Source organism: Nycticebus coucang, chromosome 9 (assembly GCF_027406575.1).
Source record: "Nycticebus coucang isolate mNycCou1 chromosome 9, mNycCou1.pri, whole genome shotgun sequence".
Classification (NCBI taxonomy): domain Eukaryota; kingdom Metazoa; phylum Chordata; class Mammalia; order Primates; family Lorisidae; genus Nycticebus; species Nycticebus coucang.
Genome location: NC_069788.1, coordinates 5,925,241 through 5,949,746, shown reverse-complemented (window position 1 = coordinate 5,949,746; position 24,506 = coordinate 5,925,241). Strand labels below are relative to the sequence as shown.

Below are 24,506 nucleotides of genomic sequence, written 5' to 3'. Positions count from 1 at the left end.
GGGCAGGGCGCCGCCCCCATATGCTGAGGGTGGCAGGTTCAAACCCAGCCCCAGCCAAACTGCAAAGAAAAAAAAAAAATAGCCGGGTGTTGTGGTGGACACCTGTAGTCTCAGCTACTCGGGAGGCTGAAGTAAGGGAATCACCTAAGCCCAGGATTTGGAGATTGCTGTCAGTCGTGTGATGCCACGGCACTCTACCATGGGCGATAAAGTGAAACTGTCTCTACAAAACAAACAAACAAAAAAATGAGCCAGCAATATACGAGATACTAGCTGCATATTGAAAGTATTTTTGTAAAGTGTTCATAGGATATCAGATATTTTTCTTTGAGGTAAAAGTGGTTTTCAGGATATCCAAAACTCATGAATTAAGGTACAGTACCTTTCACAATCAGAAGCCAAGGAAATTATGAACGAGATTATTCTGCATATAATATGGTTAATATCTATGGTCAACTAATGACAGACTTGAACAGTGACACAAATTTAAGTTCTTAGCCCCAAAACATAAGCTGGAAGAGGGATCTTGTTTTTGTGGATAACCACCACCTAAAAGCATCTTAGGCTTAGAAAGACAAAAGATTTTTGCAGGAGTCCCTGGGCAGTGCAGGTCCTATTTCAATCTTAAAAGATTCAAGTCTTCATCTAAGCAGAATCCCCAGAATTTAGTTGTCCTGGGGTGCTCAAGCAGGTAACAAAGTTCTTGGAAATGTAAACAACAAAAAATTACATTTATACAAGAACTCATTTGTTCCTGGCACTTTCATAGACACAGGGACGTGATAAAATTCAGAAGATTCAAGCCTAGATTTTCTCTTCCCAGTAAGTCACATACTCTTCCTCACGGTTTCTGAGCCCAGAGAAGACTCTAATAATAGCCACGCCAACTTCACTTTAAGACTGACCTGAGTTGGGGTCATGTTGGGTAAAGGGCTTTCAAAGCTATGGAGTCCTCAGCTGAATGGGAAAGTATTTTAATACCACTCAAGAGACTGTTAACAAATGTTGCACAGAGGTGGTCAGCACAAGCAACAGGCCTAGTGTGCTGGTATGTACATGGGGTGCACGTCTGGTCTAGGAAAACGGGATCAACTTAAGGAGGTGGTTAGTGCAGGGAGGAAGTCCATTGGGGAGGTTCTACTGTATTTTGAAAATGGGAGACTTTCAAAAACGAGCCCTAATTTAGTAGCTGCTGTTTAAAAGAACTCTAGCCTGTTTATAAGAATTAAAAAAAAATGTGTTTTATGAAATTTCATTATATGATAATCATTTCTGGCTACTTCTGGTATAAAGTGAATTAAATGTAAGTCATCTACATAAACAGTCACAAATGACTTTATTTAAATTATATCAATGTTAAAGGCCAGAAAATTAAGAATCAATCCTGTTTGACCTATCGGATTTACCACCATGGCACAATGCAGAAATTCTTCACCTTTTCTGCAACAATATAACGCACCCCTCCCTGAACTTAGGAAGGACACTGGAAGGCGGGCATTTTGCAGACAAGAAAACCTTTTATTTTAAACCACAAATAGTCAGCAGGTGGCCACAACTATCCATGTTTCATTAAAATCACAAAAAACCTAGATACAAAAGCACCACTGATTATTGCTCTAGAAAAAACTGCGTGAAAAATTCGAATGTGCACAGTAAAAACACCACAGTATGCACAGGACTAAATTTTTAAAGCGAGTGCATAGAATGCTGAATCAATGTTACGCACAGCTTCCAATATTAAACTGAGATTTATTTTACTTGAGGATGATGGAAATTTCCAAAAAGCATGACTAGGAGAGGATAAAATGTCCATCTTTATATATTTTTGTATGCCAACTAGTAGAGTCCTAAAAAATTAGCAATTACAAAAGACTTGGTAAAAATAGCTTTTAAAAGTTGTCCCAAGAGATACATAAAATCAACCCCAATTTTTTCACGACAATTCATTCTCCCTTGTTATCTACAGATTCAGTTTTCTGTGCCTGTGAAAAAGAAAGGAAAAAAAAAAGATAGTTACTACTAAAACTAGTATAACCAAAGAACACTCCACCCACCAACACACACACTTTTGAACCTTTTTTTGTAGCTTTACTGAAAAACCATTTCAATTCTGGGTGTGAAACAGACAAGGCAGGGATATAGTATGCAAACGCTCTGCTGCATTTATTGCTTTCTGCTTTTCAAACAGAAGCCACAGAAGCCTTACCTGCAAGTTCCCACTGTTCATAATAAAAAACACCACACTACTATCTGATTCTAGTCACTGCAAACGTGCAGAATTTTCTACTGTACCCTTAACTCTCACTGTTTCAATCTGCCCCTTTACTGACAGTGTGCTGGGTGGGGTACCTCTGGAAGTTGAGACATTAACAGTTGAGCGAGAGATGTGGATCTGTAATAACATTACAGGCAATAAAGAGAGACATTAAGAACATGCTATCACTGGCTGAAGGATTGAGCAATTTCTTTAAAGACACTGATTCAATCAGTGGGAGGCATTTGTGGAAAGTACCTCTTCAGCTCTAGTTTCACCATTTTCAGATGGTGCAGTACCTTCCTTTCCAGCTTCCTGCTTCTCCTCCTCCTTCCCTTTAGCACCCCTGTTGAGCTTTGTTCCAGGTTCTTTCTAAGGGAGGATCAGAGCACAGGAGAACAGCACGTCAGAGTGCAACCTGGCCGAGTCCCCCCAGCCTCGGTGCAAAGTGCACCACAGCAACCATGGTGGCCTTTCAGGTGACATGGGGAACCTGATTTTGCAGCATTTCAAGTGAGTTATGCTGAACCCAGGAAAATGTACAGTGACTCCTATCCCCTGTTTGCTGGAGGACACTGTGCCCAGGGAGGGGCAGGACTTATGAAGGGGGCGGCAGAGCTGGGGAAGCCGCGGCTCCTATGCCGCTTCCTAGGCAAACACCTCCCCTGGGACAGAAAAACCGGGAAAGCGCTTCAAAAGGAAGCCCAGGTGAAGGGAAGTGCCTAAATTTAAGAGCAAGCCACAGAAGAGAGTTCTGCTTCCTACATCACCTACACCTGTCACTATATACGCATTTCAAACAATTCCCAAGAAGGGACAATGCCCTCCAGAGTAGAGCGCAGCAAAGACATTTTGAAGTGCAGTTCTGTACTTGAGTTTCCTCATCTGCAAAGCAAGATAGTCAAGTCTATCTCAACAGCGTGGCTGTGAGGGTCCCGAGGGTAAAGCATTGGAGACAGCGTCTGGCGCAGTGGAAGGGTCGTAGGAACGTTTGCTGGTGGTATTTACGGGCATCACAACGTCATTACTTGTTACCAGACTGGCCAGCTAAGCCCTCTCCCCTGGCCCCCGTGCCGGCAAGCCTCGCTTCCAGCAGGCTCCCAGACTCCCGGACACGAGGCACCTGCTGACCCCACCATGCCCGGGTGACCAAACAGCACAACTGCTTTCTGCTTCTTCCGAAAGCCCCAACCATGGTAATGGTTTTCTGGTCAGTACATTCTAGCCTAAATCATTAAACGTGGCCTTTCCTTGAACGATTTTCGGGTGTGGAATTGTAACATATTCACTGTTTCATAGAAAGCCCAGGGTGGGAAAGAATACCTCTTACCTTAGCAGATGTTTTTCTTGGTTTAGGTTCGGGTTTCGGAGGAGCAGGTTTCTGAAAAGACAATTTAAATGACATAAACCCTGAAAAAGATGACATCAGCACCAAAAGGCACACAGAGGGACTACAAAAGGCAACATGCATTTTGCTTATAGCTTTGATCACTGAAACCGTTGCGTCTGTTTCAGCACCAGGTAACAGCAGAAAGACCTCTGCATTTCACAACTGTTCCCACCCTGGGCTTGCAAGGGAATGGCAGGTGAGATCTGGAGAAGCCACCTCATCATCCAGAACAGGTCTCTAGAAACAGGCTTACACTCCCATCTCCGATATGTCTCCACTTCCTTTTATCAGAGCACAGGGAAGAGGAATGACGCAGACCTTGGGCAAAGGACTCCAGGAGCTCAGTGCACTGGCCTTCCCGCTGGTCTAGAAGTCACAGCACAGTCCCCCGCAAAGCCCTGCTGCCTGGGAGGTATTTCAAACCATTTCCAGATCCTAGCACCTCTGATGCAGATTCCAAGCTTGTTCCTTTTATCTTCTCCAATGCTAGCTGAAGGTGACAATCTCCGGCCCACTCAGACACTGGGCTCGTTTGTCTCTAGAGCATTTTATTAAGAACACAATTATAAGGATAAAAATGTCCACTGTCAGCTCCCACAGTTTGAGTTTTTTCACAGGTATTATTCGCTAAAGAGTGCCCCAGTCCCTAGGGAAACAATTTTGCCTGCCCCATGGTCCTCCTCTCCTCTCTGTAGGCCTGGGCCCTCCACACCAGGACACAAGCTGGGCCAGCTTTCCAGGGGCCTGAAACCAGGTAGCAAGTGGGACACTGGGCAACGATAACCAGTTTCAGCCACGAGTTATCTGCACATATTTTAGGGCAAATACTTCTCTCCTAGAGCTACAAAAACAAAAGAATAAGTGTATCTCTCTCCTGGTACCAGGAGAATGGTCTTTAAATAGAAAACACTGCCCAGGGTCTCCCCCATGGAGAAAAATACACGTTCTTCCCCAATTCCTATAGGTGGTTTAGGTGCTCACTGAATCTGGCCCTTTTCATCAAGGGCATAAAGTGAAATTGTAGACAGTTCAATTCCAGAAGATTGGCTGTTAGAAATGACCTTTCAAATAAAAAAAGAAAATTGAGCTTGAAAAGTAAGGAATGTTTGTATTCATCTTCTAACCACCCTAAGTCTGCTCCCCAAATACAGCAGCCTTCACATTTTAAGGACTTAGAAAACATTGTTATTGCATATTGACACATTGCATTAATACACATGCACATATTTTCTCAAATTTATAGCAAATAATTTCCTTCTGTATTATTTTCTGTATGACAGACCTTCCCCCCTGACCCAGGATCCAAGGACTTTTGAGGGGACCGGGAAATGAGGCTTCGCAGCCTGTGATCCTGCTGCCGTAGGGGGGAAACCTGTGTTGGCAGCTCAGGGAACAATTTCAATGCAAGGTACTTATACTGCTGGGTCCTGGTGCTAAGGAAAAGCCTCGTTTTATATTTTGGTTTTCCTTTGAGTTACAAGGTCAATTCCCTTAACTGCCCAGAGAGTCACAACATCAGCCCCAGTTTTTAAAAGTCTTCCTTACCACCCTAATACCATTCCTTTAGGGCCTCACGTGAAACACTGGCTCACCCAGCCAACACTTGGCTGTGCTTCTGCACTTGTGAGCGGTCCTGACACCCATTTCTGGTTTGATTCCCCCCCCGTACCAGGCGTGGGTGGGAGAGGCTGAGGATGAAACCCACCATGGGGGATACACGATTTTGGCCATGATATCAATGCCTTTCAGAGAGCAGCCTGGATTACCCGAATCTTGCACCCGAGAGTCAGCCTGGGCCCTGTGAAGAGACCGGCCGCCGGGAGGCGTGGGGAGCACAGCCTGGAGAGGAAGGGCTGGAGCAGGCTCACGGCTGAGGCTCAGCCACGCCTGCCCATCCCTGCTGTGTTCTGACCCTGAGCCTGGCCCACAGGAGGAGGCTTCCAGTGGCAAAGTTGAAGTATTACTTTCACTAAGATTCTCCAAGTCTGGAATGAAGCCAAAGTGGAAGGATTCAGACAACTTCCAGAACCTTCCGACAGTGGGCTGAGAAATGTTCTAAAGTCTGAGCTGAGGACAGAGAATCAGAATTCTGTCTACTTCAGCACATCATAGGTGGAATCTGAAGGCCAGGACTCTGCGTAAGGAGCTTCTTTTGCTTCTGAGACCCAGCAGTGTCAACCAACACCCCGGGCTTTATATTCTTGCTAATGGGGCTCAGCCACTGTTCTCGCTGATACATTGGATCAAGTGAATGGCTTGGCTCAATGGCGGTCAGTTCTACTACAAATGACGACCCCAGGTCACTTTCAGGAAGAAAATAAACAAGCTCATTGGAAACACCTTCCTTTTGCTGCTTTGCTTTGGACAAAAGGAACATGAATTTGTAAGAACGAACACAAAGGGGTTCTACAGTACTCACTGCTGATAATCTGGCAGATCGTCTTGTGGGCTACAAAGGAAATGGGAAAAATTGTTTTGGTGATTTTACAGAACAAGGATGATTTAAAAAATCCACTATATATACACACACACACATGCATATACACACACATACACATGCATATATATAAATACATATATAAAACCTTGTTGAACGAATATAATGTACGACCCCATCACCCTCTCCAGGTAGCATGGTAAAACATACTCCAAGCACCCAGGGCACTGTCCCACTCAGAGGAAGTATTTCTAAAGAGGTGTAGGCACACTGTTCAAATAAATGGCCCAATTAAGGGTGTGGTAAGGAAAGGAAAAGAAGATGAATTTAGGCTTCACCCCAAACTGTAACACCTCTACTTTTTTTTTTTGAGACAGGGTCTAATTATGTCACCCGCAGTAGACTGCTGTGGCCAACTCTTGGGTTCAAGTGATTCTCTTGCCTCACCCCTCCCGAGCAGCTGGGACTACAGGTGCCTGCCACAACGCCCGGCTATTTTGGTTGCAGTTGTCATTGTTGTTTAGCAGGCCCAGGCTGAGCTTGAACCCGCCAGCTCTGTTGTATGTGGCTGGCGCCCTACCCACTGAGCTACAGGCGCCGAGCCCATCACCTCTTCTTTTATGACAAAATCAACAGTAAGAACTTTGAGGTGCTACTTACAACTAGTGTCTTGTTTCTTAGAAATGGAACGAATGCTTTTAAGTTAACACAAGAAGAGCCTTATGTTATTGTGTAGAAACTAAAATAGGAGTTCCACTAAAACAGGAGTTCCCCCACCTTGCTACGTTAAATAAAAAAAGAGTACAAATTTTAGGCAGTTAACAAGAAAGACTTGGTATAACCTGAAACAAAATAAACACATTTATCCATTAAAAGTCTATGTTCAAAGATTTAACTACAGTAATAACCTCATTAATCTTTTCTTTTAATCTCAAAAGTTTAGGGAAGTTCAAGAGGAACTGTGAAGGGAAAATTGATATTTTTTGAGAATTCTTTTTTTTTTCTTCAAGGATGTTACAAGTTAAAGCAAATGAGACTATACAGAAAATTTAAAATAACTGTCCTAGGCACTTCAACAACAGCAGACAGAATTGATATTCTATGGGCTCCCCAAGAAATTCCACATTCTCAAAGTGGAAACTGCCTTTCTTTACATGTTCCAGAAATAAGTAACTCCACACTTCCCGTGGACTTTCTTCATGCTCTCGCTCAAGTATGATCCTACCTGACACGCAGGACATACCTGAGAATATTTGCTGAGTAAATGAATTTGAGCTTTTTCCTAATTCTTACTGCCGTATGGACACTCTGCCTCATTACAACACCTTCTGTGTTTCAAATTTTTCTCGAAGGAGGTCAGCAAAAAATGGTCAGTAGGAATCTAGGCTGTGATTACGAGGAGTCACGGAATTCTTGAAGTGGAACTTAGGCCAGTCTAGGTCAGCTGGTCAGGCCAAATTGGAAGAAGTATTTCTTGCCATCTGCACATCTAAGAATTTTCTTGCTGCAAATAGCCAGAGAAGCTAAACTCATCTTTCTTTAAACTACAGAAGGAAATGGAGGGCCAGAGCCTCCATGAGTAAGTTTAACCCCGGGGTCCAGAGGAAAGACCAGAGCTGGACTTAAGCCCCATCAGCTGAATGCGCTGACAGGGGGAGCCAGTGCAGGTTAAGTGGTGGGCTGGGCACTGTCACTGCCCAGCTGGGCACACAGCCCTGGGGACGAGTGCGGGAGGAGCATGGGTGTCAGATCTCCCAAAGGAAGTGACACAGCACCTGCTGTGACTGTCACGGTGCATTCCACAACATCCCAGGCCATGAGAGTGAGAACCTAAATCCCGCCATACCTTTCCCAGGGTGGTGAGCTGCATGGTCACTGAAGAAAAGGCAACATCATAAATTATACTGGGCAACAAGCGGGTACCCTGTGCTCCTTCTGTGAGCTTCCTGGGCAGCAGGAGCAAAGGAGCACCCCGCAATTTCCAAACAGAGCTGAGCTCTGAAGCTGCAGTGTGGCCTTAAGAACTACCCACATCATATCTCAAGCAAAGCACAGTGGGCGGAAGGGCCCTTCCAGGAGCAAAAGTGGAGGCCTCCATGCTCACATGCTGAATGGGCCGTATATGACTCTCTCCCCGCTTGGGGTGAACCCGTGTGCACCATGTTGGACTTTCCTTACTGTCACCCCTGCATCTGACTGGCAGCTGCACCCCCTACCACACGGGACCCCATATTCCTTTATACCTCTGCAGGTCCAGTGCCTGGCAGGGGCCCTCAGTAAACATCGAAATGACTGAAAAGGGTGAGCAACAGGGAATCTGCTGCAGGGGGGTAAAGGTCAGTTAACCTCTAGTTTGGGGCCTGAGAAGGGGCCAGACGTGTTACCCATTAGTCAAAACTGCCTCCCTACCCATCTGGTCGACCTGAGAAAACCTCACTGATGAGGTGAACGCTTCTCTAACCACGACACTCTTGCTTCTCTGCTGTCCTCTCCCCGTGCACCCCTGGACCTCCTGGACAAGGGAAGGGATGTCCTCTGAGAGAGCCATTCTGATCTAAGCACCCCCAGGAAAGCTGTTTTGAGCCAAAGGACTTAGTATCTTCTTATAATTCAGGTCCAGTACAAGAGTTCCAAAATGAAAAAGCCTAGGAAATTATTGTAAAAATAAAATTTGCCTCTCTAATCTAAACCAACAAGTCTTTAAACAGCATATCTTTTACTGTAGAACCGTCTTATGACTTCCTATGTAAAATTTACCAGCTCTTCTGTATAGGCCATGAAGAAAAGGGAGGAAGCCATTTCTTAAATTTTCCTTTCCAGGAGCCATTCTGAGAGATTTTCATTTTCACTGCAAACAGCGGAGGCTGAGACAAACCTTTCACTCACAGGCGGCAGTTCTGATTATGCATGCGAGTGTGGACGCCTTCCCGGAACGTTCCATCAGCTTCCATAGCCTTAATAACATCTATAAAAGATCGTGCTATGTTGACTGGATATGAACTAGACGACACTGCTATTTTTTTTCTCTTTAAAACACTTGTATTTGAAGTACTCATTTGAGACTCGGGTGGTCAAAAGAGACACTAAGGAAGAGAGAGATTAAGAATTTCTCTTGGTATCTTGATTAATTGTGAATCCTCAGGAATAGCAGTCAAACGAGCGGCTCTCAGGGAGGGGAGGAAGGCTTTCAGAATGACAAGTCACCACAACAGGGACAGCCACAATGAATGTGAGGGTTTGGTCCCCGACATACCTAGCTGCTGGGCACAACACAATTATACAGTAAGTATTTGGTAATGAACTCATCATCCTCTGGGTCAGAGAAAATCTGGTGAAGTCTCCTCTGAAAGCCAGGCGTCTTCTACCTTCATGTCCTGGTTGCAAAAGCAACAAAGAAGTCCAATCACACAATGAGTGTTCGCAGGGATAGTGAGATTCAAGTGGGACTGCTGAGACTCTCCCGAACACTGCTTGAAACACAGGAACCATTCCAGTGGAATCTGGGAGTATTTTTATGGTTTTTTTGGTTTTGGCTCCTGAGTTGCACCATCTACTTCCAAGCAAAATCCAAAAGCAAGCTGCTTTTAATTCTCAAACACAAATGAGAAGTTCAATAGAAGCTACCTGCTTTTCAAAACTTGCAAGCAGTGAAGGGTGCCCTCGAGAGCCTTGGTTGGGGGAGAGAGAAGACGGAGAAACAGATGCTGGACTACTAGATTTTTACGATGAAAGCGGAGTGGGTGTCACACTTTATGGGGGCAAGACATGATTGCAAGAGGGACTTTACCTAACAATTGCAATCAGTGTAACCTGGCTTATTGTACCCTCAATGAATCCCCAACAATAAAAAAAAAAGAAAAAAAAAAAAGCGGAGTGGGGACAGTGGGTTTTGGATCAGAAGATTCCAATGTCTCTCCTGGTTCTGCTACTTAACAATCGCAACACGTGGGAAATATCATGTGTTTCTCTGAGCGCCCTGTTTGCTCTGATTACAACAGGGATGACATCTGCCCATCTGTCCTCAGAAGCAGCACTTCCCTGATGCTCCTGGTCCCTCGTCTTCACTTTGCTTCTCTTCATGCCCAATATCCAATTATTTTACTCCGCTCTCTTCCTTCCTAAAACAGAAGCCGTACGAAGGCAAGGCCTTTGCTTCTTTCTTCTCTGTGGGATCCACAGAGCCCATGTGCACCACGGGCTCTCACACATTGCTGCTGAGGAATGACTCCGCCCTCCTCTCATTTTAAAGTTATTGTACGGATCAGACTGAATAGTGAATGATAAAAGCTGTTGTCAACTGTGTAAGGGTCATGCCTTATTATTTCGCTCATGTACTGTCGGAGTCACACTCGGCACCATGCCCTCAAACTCCACAGCAGCGGCAGAGCTTGGACTCTCAAGAGGATTCCCCTTTGTGATTGGTGTCTCTTCACCATAAAGTCACGGCTGTGCATACTCACTGACCTAACTGGAAAATGCGGTCAATTCAGTGGGGAAAAATCCCCGCTCAATGCAGTGTCTGATGTATTATCCTAACCTACCACTAATTGATCTCTTCAGACAAGTGTGTTGATATTCTGAGGACACGTCATGAGTTTTAATCTGGACTTGGCTTAAAAGATAGGTAGAGATATGAAACTAATTTAGGGTTTTCACATGAAAGCTATAACCCAGTTACAACCTAAGAATAGGGGGAAGGGGGAAAGGGAGGGGAGGGAGGGGGGAGGTGGGTAGAGGGAGGGGGACAGGTGGGATCACACCTGCGGTGCATCTTACAAGGATATATGTGAAACTTAGTAAATGTAGAATGTAAATGTCTTCGCACAATAATTAAAAAAACGCCAGGAAGGCTATGTCAACCAGTGTGATGAAAATGTGTCAAACAGTTTATGAAACTAGTGTATGATACCCCATGATCATATCAATGTACACAGCTATGATTTATTAAAAAAAAAAAGATAGGTAGAGAGTCTTGTCTACAAAATATTTTTGGTAATAATAATAATACACAATACCTAAAATATATAGAAATCATGTAAAGTATAAAAGTAAGTAAAAACATAAATAAATAATAAAAGTCCTTGGGTTAAAAATTATGTATAAGACAGCTGTATAAGCAAAAACACACACATCCATTATATGAATCCCTAACCAGCTTAATTTGCATCTAGTGTAGAGAGGGAAGATTATCAAAGATCTACTGTTTAGGATGGTTTCTAGGTTTTCTGACTGACACACCAATTTAAATGCCAGTCCCTAAGGAGAAACTCTCATGTTTTTCTGGTGTCCACATATGAAAACACTTAAGCCAAATATCCTAAAAGCTGCATTATGCCATTTTCCAAGAAAATTTAAGCATTTAACACCTTTTCCATGGTTCTTACCATTTTCCATGTAGGCCTCCTATTTATTAGCTTGGAGTGGCTCTAGCACTGGGGTGGTGACTCAGCTTTGGGTCACGAACTTCGTGACTATCCTAAACTGTCAGAGGGTGAGTGCTAGGTACGTGTTTTGTTTCGCTTTTAAATTATTTCTTTATAAATTGAATATTCTTGTACAAATCTTGTGTAGGGGTTCTGGTATCATGACAAACTCCTTTGAATAATTAACCACACACGATGAATCACCCAATCAAGGAATCTGTAACTAGATATTGTTTTTGTCTTACTCATGATCCCTTTTAGTTTATAAGTTCAAGGGTAACAGCTGCAGTTTTCCACACACTCTAAAGCTCTGGGCAGAGGGAACGGCTGTCATCACAGTTACATCTCATTTCCTACTTATTTTTAGTTCTTTTTTTTAAAGGTTCACAATTTTATTGTAGAGAGTCAAACACAAGCACTTCCTCCAAGTTTCTAGCCTTGTGGAGGTATCTGTATTTTAACACAAAGCATTTCTGGAACACTGCCTAACTAGTTATCCCAATACCCTAAAAGTTTTCCTAATTTTAAAAAAAGGTTTTAATATTTTGACACATTGTATATCCTTACATAGTTTTTGACTTTAGAGATAACCCCCTTTAGGCAAATATTCAGGACCTAAAAAGTAATTTACGTGTATAATTCACTCACTGGAGCAGAGAATTTATGAAATCAACAGCCTTTTATTTTCTTGCTGTGAAAGGCAGACTTTGTTCTCCTTGATGAATTTACTTATTATCTCACTCTTTGCCCAGAAGGAATTCTCAGTATCCACTCGCACGGACGGCAGGAGTGACAGGTAGAAACATAAACCCCACAGTGAGTGGAAATGCCTCATCAGGGTACACCACTGAAATACACCGGGCTGACTGACCCTGCACAGACACACCGGTCTCTCGTCCATGCGGTCTCGATAGCTATGCTTGTAATAGTTATGTATATACAATCATCGACATATTAAAGCTTCAATTTAGGGGCGGCGCCTGTGGCTCAGTAGGTAGGGCACCAGCCCCATATACCGAGGGTGGCAGGTTTGAGCCTGGCCCCGGCCAAACTACAACAACAAATAAAAAAATTAAAAAAAAAAAAAAAAAAAAAAGCTTTCATTTAAATGAAAACCGGTGTCAAAGGTATACTCACCTCCTGTTTAGTTACTTTAGATCCATCTTTGCCCTCTGTATTCTCTGGAGACTGGAAAGAAAATAGTTCTTTTAAATGAATTGGATTTAAATGAGAAAACACCTATTAGAGGACGTTTCTTTTGTAAAAGCTATTTCAAATCCCAAGACCAGATAAGCTAACAGATTTTTTGCAGAGAAAAAGTACGTTTCTAACAGGACATGTCTTTTACACACATATGTGCAGGCACGCACACTGCCCTACTTTTAAAAATGGGGATGTGGGGAAAGAACGGATAGGAGCCCCTGCTCTTGATGTACGCTCACTAAGCAATTTTCATTTATCTGTGATGATTCCACCGAGTTAAAGGTCAGACCCCAGCAGCCGGAGGCAGGCGTGCCTGGGACCCGCCCTCCTGCCTGCCTGCTCTAGTCTGTCACTTTGCTCTTTTAGGGTAAGGTCAGGTCGCTGGCAAAGCCTGGGCACAAATGCACACTTTCATCCCACACTCAGCTCACTTTGATTTCTAGCCCGTTTCTTGATATGGCCTGACGAAGTATATCAAGGATTGCTATTTTCCAGCCTCAGCATGACGGCCAAGATACCTACCCACCCCAGTGGGTTTGTTCCCAGGTTTGCTCCATCCCCTGGATGTGTGTCCACTCTCATCACAGCTCAAAACTGACTCCTTTACAAACTGCATACAACTATGGGAAAATACACTTGATATTGTTCTGGTATTTTAAAGTAAAACACAGTTTAGATTTATCAGACATTTTGCATATCCTAATACTGCTTTTATTGGCTAAGAGTTAATAAATATGATTAAACGCATTAGAAAACTAACACATTTTGAAACTACATAAAGCTGGAAGGGGAGTACTCAATTTATACGGCCACATGGGCAGCCAATCCGAGTAGACCTCCCATCAAAAAAAAAAAAAAAAAAATACAGGGTGGTGCCTGTGGCTCAGTGAGTAGGGCGCCGGCCCCATATACCGAGGGTAGCGGGTTCAAACCCAGCCTGGGCCAACCTGCAACCAAAAAATAGCCGGGCGTTGTGGTAGGCACCTGTAGTCCCAGCTGCTCGGGAGGCTGAGGCAAGAGAATCGCGTAAGCCCAAGAGCTAGAGGTTGCTGTGAGCCGTGTGACGTCATGGCACTCTACCCCAGGGCGGTACCGTGAGACTCTGTCTCTACAAAAAAAAAAAAAAAAAAAGTTAAAAAAAAATACAAATTAACAAACTGACATTTGGCATGGACTGTTGGCTTAGCAAAATAAAATAGCCATCCAGGAATGCCTCATCTGATAAAATAGGAACAAAATTCAAAAGATCATAAGGCCCACTGTTTGGGGCTGGTGACACAGCAAATTAATATAATCTTTTCAAAGAACAACTTGGTAATATATAAAAAAGACACACAGGACTAATGACATGATGACCCAGTATTTCCAGGTTTGGACCTAGGAATCAAAAAAAAGAAACTCTATAAAAATATGGTTTTTATCTGTACTATTTCTACTTTATTTATTTATTTTTTGTTGCTGGGGATTCATTGAGGGTACACAGGTTACATTCATTGCTTTTGTTAGATAAGGACCCTCTTATAATTGTGTCCTGCCCCCAAAAGGGGTTCCATACCGCTTGTCCCCCCCCCACCTCCCCTTTCTCAGATTCCTCCGTTCCCCATCCCCCACCATGTACTTGGACCTTAACTGTCCTCATAATCAGAACTGAGTACACAGCATTCTTGTTTCTCCATTCTTATGATATTTTACTAAGAAGTATGTGTTCCACATCCATCCAGGTTAATACAAAGGATGTAAAGTCTCCATCTTTTTTAGTGGCTGAATAGTATTCCATGGTATACATGTACCACAGCTGGTTAATCCATTCCTGGGTTGGTGGGCATTTAGGCTGTTTCCATATTTTAGCAATTGTAAATTGAGCTGTAATAGACAGTCTAGTGCAAGTTTCTCTGTGGTAAAAGAATTTTTTTTTCCTTCTGGGTAGATGCCCAACAATGGGATTGCAGGATCAAACGGGAGGTCTAGCTTGAGTTCTTTAAGGGTTCTCCATACTGCCATCATAAAGGTTGTATTACTTTGCAGTCCCACCAGGAAACAATTAAAATCCTCAAAGAAAAGTGTAGGGAAAACACTGGAAGCTATCCGTCTAGGGAAGGACTTTCTGAGGAAGACTTCAGTGGCAATCGCAACAACAAAAAAAATAAACAAATGGGACTTAATGAAACTGAAAAGCTTCTGTACAGCTAAGGTGACAACAACCAAAGCAAACAGACAACCTACACATTGGGAAAGGATATTTGCATATTTTGATTCAGACAAAAGCTTGATAACTAGGATCTACAGAGAACGCAAATTAATAAACAGAAAAAGAGCCAATAATCCCTTAGATCACTGAGCAAGAGAGATGAATAGAATCTTCTCTAAAGAAGACAGACGAATGGCTAACAAACATGAAAAAAGGCTCATAATCCCTAATTGTTAGAGAAATGCAAATCAAAACCACCCCGAGATATCACCTAACCCCAGTGAGAATGGTCCTCGTCACGAAGTCTCAAACTGCAGATGCTGGCGTGGATATGGAGAGAAGGAAACACTATTTTTATTTTTTGAGACAGAGTCTCACTCTATCACCCTGGGCAGAGTGCTGAGGTTGCCTCAGTTTTTCTATTTTTTTTTTTTTTTTTTAGTAGAGACAGGGTCTCGCTTTTGCTCAGGCTAGTCTGGAACTTGTGAGCTCAAGCAATCCACCCGCCTTGGCCTCCCAGAGTGCTGGGATTACAGGCGTGAGCCACCGCACCGGCCAAAAGTACTATTTCTTTTTTTTTTTTTTATTGTTGGGGATTCATTGAGGGTACAATAAGCCAGTTACACTGATTGCAATTGTTAGGTAAAGTCCCTCTTGCAATCATGTCTTGCCCCCATAAAGTGTGACACACACTAAGGCCCCACCCTCCTCCCTCCATCCCTCTTTCTGCTTCCCCCCCCCATAACCTTGTCATTAATTGTCCTCATATCAAGATTGAGTACATAGGATTCATGCTTCTCCATTTTTGTGATGCTTTACTAAGAATAATGTCTTCCACGTCCATCCAGGTTAATATGAAGGATGTAAAGTCTCCATTTTTTTTAATGGCTAAACAAAAGTACTATTTCTAATATGGAATAAATGGAAACAACTCATGTATCAGTAAGTAACAGAGAAATGTTGAAGTAAACTGCGTAACTATGAATATAATGAAATTAAAAAGTGAGGCCATGAGAATACATGAGAAGTCCATTCAAAATAACTCTAAACTCAAAAAACTTAGATCATGAAATGATCTGACAGTTGAAGGCCATTCCTAGCTGGGCCTCTGGGCTTTGCTGACTTCCACAGCTACAAACCCAGCCCTTCCTGCTGCACACCAGCCGTCTGCTGCCTGGAAGAGCTGGGTTCGCATCCACTTCTCTCGGCTCACTCAGTAGATTCAGTCTGGTCACTGTCCACCGACCGCGGACAGGCAGCTGCACAGCTATGAAGGAAACACTGGATGCTGCCGGCACTGCTTTCAGGTTCTTCTATGCAGTGCACTGGTGACAGGCCATGGGCGTGGGAGACGGCTCTCTAGACACTGGCCTAACGGTTCAGTTGGACCCATATTATTTAAGAAGAGAAATCTGGAAAGACACCATTGTAAAAAAAGCAGGTATACTGAAAACATTAATGCCTTAAGAAGGCACACAGGACTCTAGATGTGAAGAGCTATGACTCTAGGCAAAATTGGTTTCTACTAACACAGACACAATGCATTTACAGTCAGGAGCAGCCACACTTTCCCCTGGGATCAGTGTGACCCAGCGGCGTGGGTGCAGGAGGTGGGCTCACGACACCTGGCTTGGAGCTGGCTGTCTGCTTAGGGGCCCTACGATCTGGGGCTGTGAGCTGATCACAGTGGCTCGGTGTCCTCAGCCTGAAGGACAGATGAGGATGACAGCTAACTCAAAAGGTCACACTTACAATCAAGTGTGAGACGTTAGAGAAAGCTTTTCACAAGCGAAACTGTTATACAGATGTCATGTAATAAATAAGATATAAGACCTAAGGAGGCTTCTAAATTTTAAATATGAGACTGGACTTAACAGAGCCTTAAAATCCAGCCTATCTCCTGTCTTTGCTGTACAGAGCAACAGGTGTATAATTTTGGACACATTGTGTGATGAGGCAGTCGGTGCCATCACAGGCTGTCCCATCACACAGTCCTCTCCAACATTAACACTGAGCCATGGAATGGAGACAGCAAGGGGAGGGTGTGGTAGAAATAAAGTAAAACAGAAGCCCCAATCTTTTGTCCCAAGGGATATCTGAACAAGAAAGACAAAGGGGAAATGAAGGGGTGGGGTGTATGCAGACGATCAAACTATTAGCAGGCTGATGTGAAGGATGGGGAGTCAGATGGGACTCGGGGAATAACGCCAAGGCAAAAGGGGTCTTGTCCCACTCACCAGGACAGGACGGCCTGAACCAAGAACTGCTGAGTGGAACCACAGGCAAAGATCTCGTCACCTATCTGAGGCTCCCTCAGCTCCTATGTGGCCTGCACACTGAGCTGAGGCCCGTGAGGAGGTGGGGGATGTGCAGGGTGGCCAGCCGGGGGAGTCCGAGCTGAGGGTTCACCACACAGGTGGATCAGGATGAGTCAGGACAGAGAAGAGTCAAGAGACCCTGAACTTTGGCACAAAGGATTATTCTAAGTGAATATGGCAATCCAGAATAATCTCCATCAAAAGGGACTTTGGTCAGTTATAAGCCAGAAACTTTGCTGTGGGAATGGAGCTGACTGTCACCCTCTAGTGCAGTGTTTTTCAACCTTTTTTTATCTCACATCACACTTGAACCTCTAGTTAAACTTGTGTGGCACACTTAAATTATATGGTTAAAAAAATAAAAATAAAAAAGTAAAAAGGCTGGGCGGCGCCTGTGGCTCAGTGAGTAGGGCGCCGGCCCCATATACCGAGGGTGGCGGGTTCAAATCCCAGCCCCGGCCAAACTGCAACAAAAAATAGCCGGGCGTTGTGGCGGGCGCCTGTAGTCCCAGCTGCTCGGGAAGCTGAGGCAAGAGAATCGCATAAGCCCAAGAGTTAGAGGTTGCTGTGAGCTGTGTGATGCCATGGCACGCTACCCAAGGGCGGTACAGTGAGACTCTGTCTCTACAAAAAAAAAAAAGTAAAAAGGCTGGGCATGGGGGTTTTCACCTGGAATCCCAGCACTCTGGGAGACTGAGGCAGGCGGACTGCTTGAGCCTAGGAGCTCAAAACCAACCTGAGCAGGAAGGAGACCTCAGCTCTATTAAAAATAGAAAAAACTAGATGGGAGTAGTGGCGGGCACCTGTAGTCCCAACTACTTGGGAGGCTGAGGCAAGAAATCGCTTGAGCTCAGGAGTTTGAGGAGGCTGCTGGGAGCTATGACGCCAGGGCACTCTACCCAGGGCTGCAGAGTGAGGCTCTGTATCAAGAAAAAAATAATAATAAAAAAAGTGAAAAAAAAAATCAATGTACTTACTATGCTTTGAACTTCTTTTGAAAATAATTTAATTGATGATCTTTCAAAATTTTTGCAGCACACCTCAGATCCTCTCATGGCACACACCAGTTGAAAGATAAGAGAACAGGTGCGGGAATCAGTCATCAGCAAATAACCACATCATCAGACACCATCTTCGATGGGTTGGTAAACGCCTGTCAGGGATGTGATGGGAACTAGGGCAAAGTAGGCGGGTACCGTCTGGAGGGGTCTGTGCTCAGCCAGAAGCAGCTTATAGATTTGCTCCAGGGCCTGAGGGTCTACAGAGAAATTATGACAGTAGACCCCTGGGTCTGCCCCCTCCCTTAGCTGAGGGGTGGGGCACCCCTGATGGCTGATGAATGTCTCAAGATCTATCAGGACAACTGTTTTATTTATTCGCCGTTTGAATCCAGGCTTACGGTTTTTCAGGACACAGGTGGTGTGGAGTGTGGACATGCACGTCAGGATTGAAACTGGGAAGTCTTATTTCCCCACACCACGTGTTACGGCTGACACAGGCAAGATCCCTTACTTGTTCTCTCCAGGAGGTGACTTCACTTTTTGTTGTTAGGTTTCGTGCCTGTTTAGGGCACTATGTGGGGATACTCCTGTATTCTCTCCCATCCGGCACTAGCCATAAACTTTGTTTCCTGTAACCTTTCATACCCTCCAAAGACAAAGAAAGTGGGGGAGGACAGGAAGGAAAGCTTGCTTGATCAGATTTCAAGGCTTAAAAATAATAACTTTTTAATGTCGTTAGCTAACACTTGTATGGCATTATGATACTTCCAAGAGACACACTAAAAACCCAAGGACACAGAAAACACAAGAATAAATGGATCGTGAAAAAAGAGTACTAAGCTAAAATTAATTACAAACTAGAAGAAACCCAAACAGCCATCATCAGGAGGATAAATACTCCGTGGTATAGGATAATATGCAGCAGGGAACATTTGGCAGTGTGAACTACGGCTATGCGACGCCGACCAACCACACAAACATAATGTTGGACTAAAGGAGGGGAACCATAGCATGATTCTAAATAAAGTTTAAAGATGCCTGTCAGTGGGAAATCTATAAAGAAAAGCAAAGAAATGATAACTATACAACCACACTAGAGATCACCTGTGGCTAAGGAGGGGGAGGGTGACCTGCCTGGGGAGACAGAGTTCTGGGTGTTGTATTTCTGCAGCCGGATGGGCAGTACCCTGGTTTACTTTATCATTCCTATTTAAACCTCACATTTTAAGGTTTAAAATGTATGATACTATGTAGTCTGATTTGTGTTAAAATGTCTTTGATTTATAAAAACTAAGTTATGAAGGAAAAATAATTTTTTTTTAGATTACAAATTATGAAAACAAAAGCAGGCTCATTGAAATTAAAATCTCAAAACATGGCTACACTCTGGTCAGGAGTAGAAATGATGAACTGTCACAGGCTGCTTCGGAATTAGCCCAGGATGCAACAAAGATCAATGAGGAGATGAACAGGGGAGCAGCCAGGAGACGCGGTTAACTGAGAAGCTCCTCGCCCATCGGACAGACACTTCAGAGGCAGAAAGCACAGCGTCCAGGAAGAAGCAAAGAACAAAGCTGACGAGTCCCCAGACTGAAGTCTTAGGTCTCTGGATTGAATGATGAAGGAATGAACTGGACGGCACAAGACACACTACAATGAACGTCAAGGAAAATGAGAAAAGTCCTAACAGCTATCAGGGTTAAAGGTAATTTATAAAGAAATACTCTCCACCAGCAACTACACACTTAAAAACTTATGGAGTACTGCCCAAGGAGCCGAGGAAAACTGTTGGCCTAGAACCTACTCCCAGCTGTTAATAGGGAGTGAGGGCAGAACAAGGCCCAGACCCTACACCCAGCTGTCAATCGGGAGTGAGGGCAGAACAAGGCCCAGACCCTACACCCAGCTGTCAATCAGGAGTGATGGCAGAACAAGGCCCAGACCCTACACCCAGCTGTCAACCGGGAGTGAGGGCAGAACAAGGCCCAGACCCTACACCCAGCTGTCAATCCGGAGTGAGGGGAGAACAAGGCCCAGACCCTACACCCAGCTGTCAATCGGGAGTGAGGGGAGAACAAGGCCCAGACCCTACACCCAGCTGTCAATCGGGAGTGAGGGCAGAACAAGGCCCAGACCCTACACCCAGCTGTCAATCGGGAGTGAGGGCAGAACAAGGCCCAGACCCTACACCCAGCTGTCAACCGGGAGTGAGGGCAGAACAAGGCCCAGACCCTACACCCAGCTGTCAACCGGGAGTGAGGGCAGAGCAAGGCCCAGACCCTACACCCAGCTGTCAATCGGGAGTGAGGGCAAACAAGGCCCAGACCCTACACCCAGCTGTCAACCGGGAGTGAGGGCAGAACAAGGCCCAGACCCTACACCCAGCTGTCAATCGGGAGTGAGGGCAGAACAAGGCCCAGACCCTACACCCAGCTGTCAACCGGGAGTGAGGGCAGAACAAGGCCCAGACCCTACACCCAGCTGTCAACCGGGAGTGAGGGCAGAACAAGGCCCAGACCCTACACCCAGCTGTCAATCGGGAGTGAGGGCAGAACAAGGCCCAGACCCTACACCCAGCTGTCAATCGGGAGTGAGGGCAGAACAAGGCCCAGACCCTACACCCAGCTGTCAACCGGGAGTGAGGGCAGAACAAGGCCCAGACCCTACACCCAGCTGTCAATCGGGAGTGAGGGCAGAACAAGGCCCAGACCCTAACCCAGTTGTCAATGGGGAGTGACGGAGAACAAGGCCCAGACCCTACACCCAGCTGTCAATCGGGAGTGAGGGCAGAACAAGGCCCAGACCCTACACCCAGCTGTCAATCGGGAGTGAGGGCAGAACAAGGCCCAGACCCTACACCCAGCTGTCAACCGGGAGTGAGGGCAGAACAAGGCCCAGACCCTACACCCAGCTGTCAATCGGGAGTGAGGGCAGAACAAGGCCCAGACCCTACACCCAGCTGTCAATCCGGAGTGAGGGGAGAACAAGGCCCAGACCCTACACCCAGCTGTCAATCGGGAGTGAGGGCAGAACAAGGCCCAGACCCTACACCCAGCTGTCAATCGGGAGTGAGGGCAGAACAAGGCCCAGACCCTACACCCAGCTGTCAACCGGGAGTGAGGGCAGAACAAGGCCCAGACCCTACACCCAGCTGTCAATCAGGAGTGAGGGCAGAACAAGGCCCAGACCCTACACCCAGCTGTCAATCGGGAGTGAGGGGAGAACAAGGCCCAGACCCTACACCCAGCTGTCAATCAGGAGTGAGGGCAGAACAAGGCCCAGACCCTACACCCAGCTGTCAATCAGGAGTGAGGGCAGAACAAGGCCCAGACCCTACACCCAGCTGTCAATCGGGAGTGAGGGCAGAACAAGGCCCAGACCCTACACCCAGCTGTCAATCCGGAGTGAGGGGAGAACAAGGCCCAGACCCTACACCCAGCTGTCAATCGGGAGTGAGGGGAGAACAAGGCCCAGACCCTACACCCAGCTGTCAATCGGGAGTGAGGGGAGAACAAGGCCCAGACCCTACACCCAGCTGTCAATCGGGAGTGAGGGCAGAACAAGGCCCAGACCCTAACCCAGCTGTCAATCGGGAGTGAGGGCAGAACAAGGCCCAGACCCTAACCCAGCTGTCAATGGGGAGTGAGGGCAGAACAAGGCCCAGACCCTACACCCAGCTGTCAATCGGGAGTGAGGGCAGAACAAGGCCCAGACCCTACACCCAGCTGTCAATCGGGAGTGAGGGCAGAACAAGGCCCAGACCCTAACCCAGTTGTCAATGGGGAGTGAGGGCAGAACAAGGCCCAGACCCTACACCCAGCTGTCAACCGGGAGTGAGGGGAGAACAAGGCCCAGACCCTACACCCAGCTGTCAATCGGGAGTGAGGGCAGAACAAGGCCCAGACCCTACACCCAGCTGTCAACCGGGAGTGAGGGCAGAACAAGGCCCAGACCCTACACCCAGCTGTCAATCGGGAGTGAGGGCAGAACAAGGCCCAGACCCTACACCCAGCTGTCAATCGGGAGTGAGGGCAGAACAAGGCCCAGACCCTACACCCAGCTGTCAATCGGGAGTGAGGGCAGAACAAGGCCCAGACCCTACACCCAGCTGTCAATCCGGAGTGAGGGGAGAACAAGGCCCAGACCCTACACCCAGCTGTCAATCGGGAGTGAGGGGAGAACAAGGCCCAGACCCTACACCCAGCTGTCAATCGGGAGTGAGGGCAGAACAAGGCCCAGACCCTACACCCAGCTGTCAATCGGGAGTGAGGGCAGAACAAGGCCCAGACCCTAACCCAGCTGTCAATCGGGAGTGAGGGCAGAACAAGGCCCAGACCCTAACCCAGTTGTCAATGGGGAGTGAGGGCAGAACAAGGCCCAGACCCTACACCCAGCTGTCAATCGGGAGTGAGGGCAGAACAAGGCCCAGACCCTACACCCAGCTGTCAATCGGGAGTGAGGGCAGAACAAGGCCCAGACCCTACACCCAGCTGTCAATCGGGAGTGAGGGCAGAACAAGGCCCAGACCCTACACCCAGCTGTCAATTGGGAGTGATGGAGAACAAGGCCCAGACCCCACACCCAGCCGTCAATCGGGAGTGAGGGCAGAACAAGGCCCAGACCCTACACCCAGCTGTCAATCGGGAGTGAGGGCAGAACAAGGCCCAGACCCTACACCCAGCTGTCAATCGGGAGTGAGGGCAGAACAAGGCCCAGACCCTACACCCAGCTGTCAATCGGGAGTGAGGGCAGAACAAGGCCCAGACCCTACACCCAGCTGTCAATCGGGAGTGAGGGCAGAACAAGGCCCAGACCCTACACCCAGCTGTCAATCGGGGAGTGAGGGCAGAACAAGGCCCAGACCCTACACCCAGCTGTCAATCGGGAGTGAGGGCAGAACAAGGCCATTTCAGAAGACAAATACCAATGGTGTTCCCCTCCAACAAAGCCTTTGTTCCAACAAGGATCTCTTACTAAAAGATAACTTTAGCAACAAGAAAAATGAATCTAGATGGAAGAATAGTGTATTAGAAGGTATATATAAAATACTTTAAAATCTAATTATTACTTGTGAATATTACCTATGTTTTAGTGTTCAAGAAAGTTTTAGCAGAAATCCTAGACCAGTGCTGTCCTATAGAAATATAACATCTATAATTTTAGATTTTCTAATAGTCATATTACAAAGCATAAACAGGTAAAAATAAAGTTCAGTATTTAACTGACTGTATCTAAAACTTTATCATTTCAACATGTAATTAATGTACAAATGAGATGTTTCACAAACTGTTTTGTACTAAATCTTTAAAATCTGGCACTTATTTTACATTTACAGGATATATACTTTCAAGTGCTAAATTTTTATCAGGAGCTGTATTTAGAATTCATAAAATTTATGGTAGTTTCATCCAGGCTGCTCCAAACATATTTCAAATTTCATAATAACTAAATCTAGTATCAGTTTTTAAACTTACATTGATTACAACTAAGTAAAAAAAAATTTTCACATTTTTTTTAAGTGCTTAGTAACCTCCCACCGGTAATGACAAGCATTTGGAAAGCACAGGTCTAGATGGTAAGAACCCCACGAGATGGGAGTGGGATGAATATACAAGTTAAGCATACGAGGGTCCTGCTTTTTCTCTGGAGGATGACACAGCTAAAAAGTAATTATTTTATACTTTCTTAAAATAAAATTGAAAGGCTACCATTAAAAAATTTAGAGTGGAAAAAGAAAAAAAAATTTAAGAGCAGAAATAAGATCTATAAATTTACAAATGACGAAGAATGGAATAAAGCAAATTTTGCCCATAAAAGGCAGGGAAGAAAAGAACAAAAACAAAGAAAAACACATGATAAACAGAAAACACAAAATAAGTCATCAGAAAAAGTCCAAAGATACCAGGAATCACAACATACCTGAACAGAGTGGACCCATTCATTACACTGCCGATCAACAAAGGGAAGAAACAGCAATACATATACACGATTCTACCTGCACAGATTTTAAGACGTGTACAACCAAGACTACAGGTGTACGTACACAGGTATCATAAAAGTATAAAAATGCAGACTGCAAGAATACGTAACAAATTCATGACGGTGGTTTTCTCTAGGGAGGCTGACAAGGGAAAGGGACCGAGGGGGTGTTTGAAAAAGAAGTTGAACTTTATCTATAGCTACTTTATTTATTTATTTATTTTGCAGTTTTTGGCCAGGGCCAGGTTTGAACCCACCACCTCTGATATATGGGGCCCGGCGCCCTATTCCTTTGAGCTATAGGCGCCGCCCG

General features: G+C 45.3%; 1 protein-coding gene across 11 annotated transcripts in view; it reads right to left on the bottom strand.

The window, feature by feature from the left end:
* Nucleotides 1–1,500: 1,500 nt before the first annotated feature.
* The window catches only part of HMGN3 (high mobility group nucleosomal binding domain 3), a 36,159-nt gene continuing 13,153 nt past the window's right edge, over nucleotides 1,501–24,506 (bottom strand). The window contains exons 2-8 of one of the 11 annotated variants that reach the window (XM_053602241.1): nucleotides 13,230–13,327; nucleotides 12,642–12,692; nucleotides 6,064–6,093; nucleotides 3,585–3,635; nucleotides 2,513–2,626; nucleotides 2,293–2,392; nucleotides 1,501–1,982 (exon numbers count right to left, since the gene is read on the bottom strand). In XM_053602241.1, the coding sequence (XP_053458216.1) occupies nucleotides 1,969–1,982; nucleotides 2,293–2,392; nucleotides 2,513–2,626; nucleotides 3,585–3,635; nucleotides 6,064–6,093; nucleotides 12,642–12,692; nucleotides 13,230–13,289 (420 nt within the window). In that variant the 5' untranslated portion in view covers nucleotides 13,290–13,327 and the 3' untranslated portion in view covers nucleotides 1,501–1,968. Of the gene's footprint in view, nucleotides 2,393–2,512; nucleotides 2,627–3,584; nucleotides 3,636–6,063; nucleotides 6,094–12,641; nucleotides 12,693–13,229; nucleotides 13,328–24,506 lie in introns of all 11 variants that reach the window. The other 10 variants (XM_053602244.1, XM_053602239.1, XM_053602245.1 and 7 more) reach the window with 10 other exon arrangements.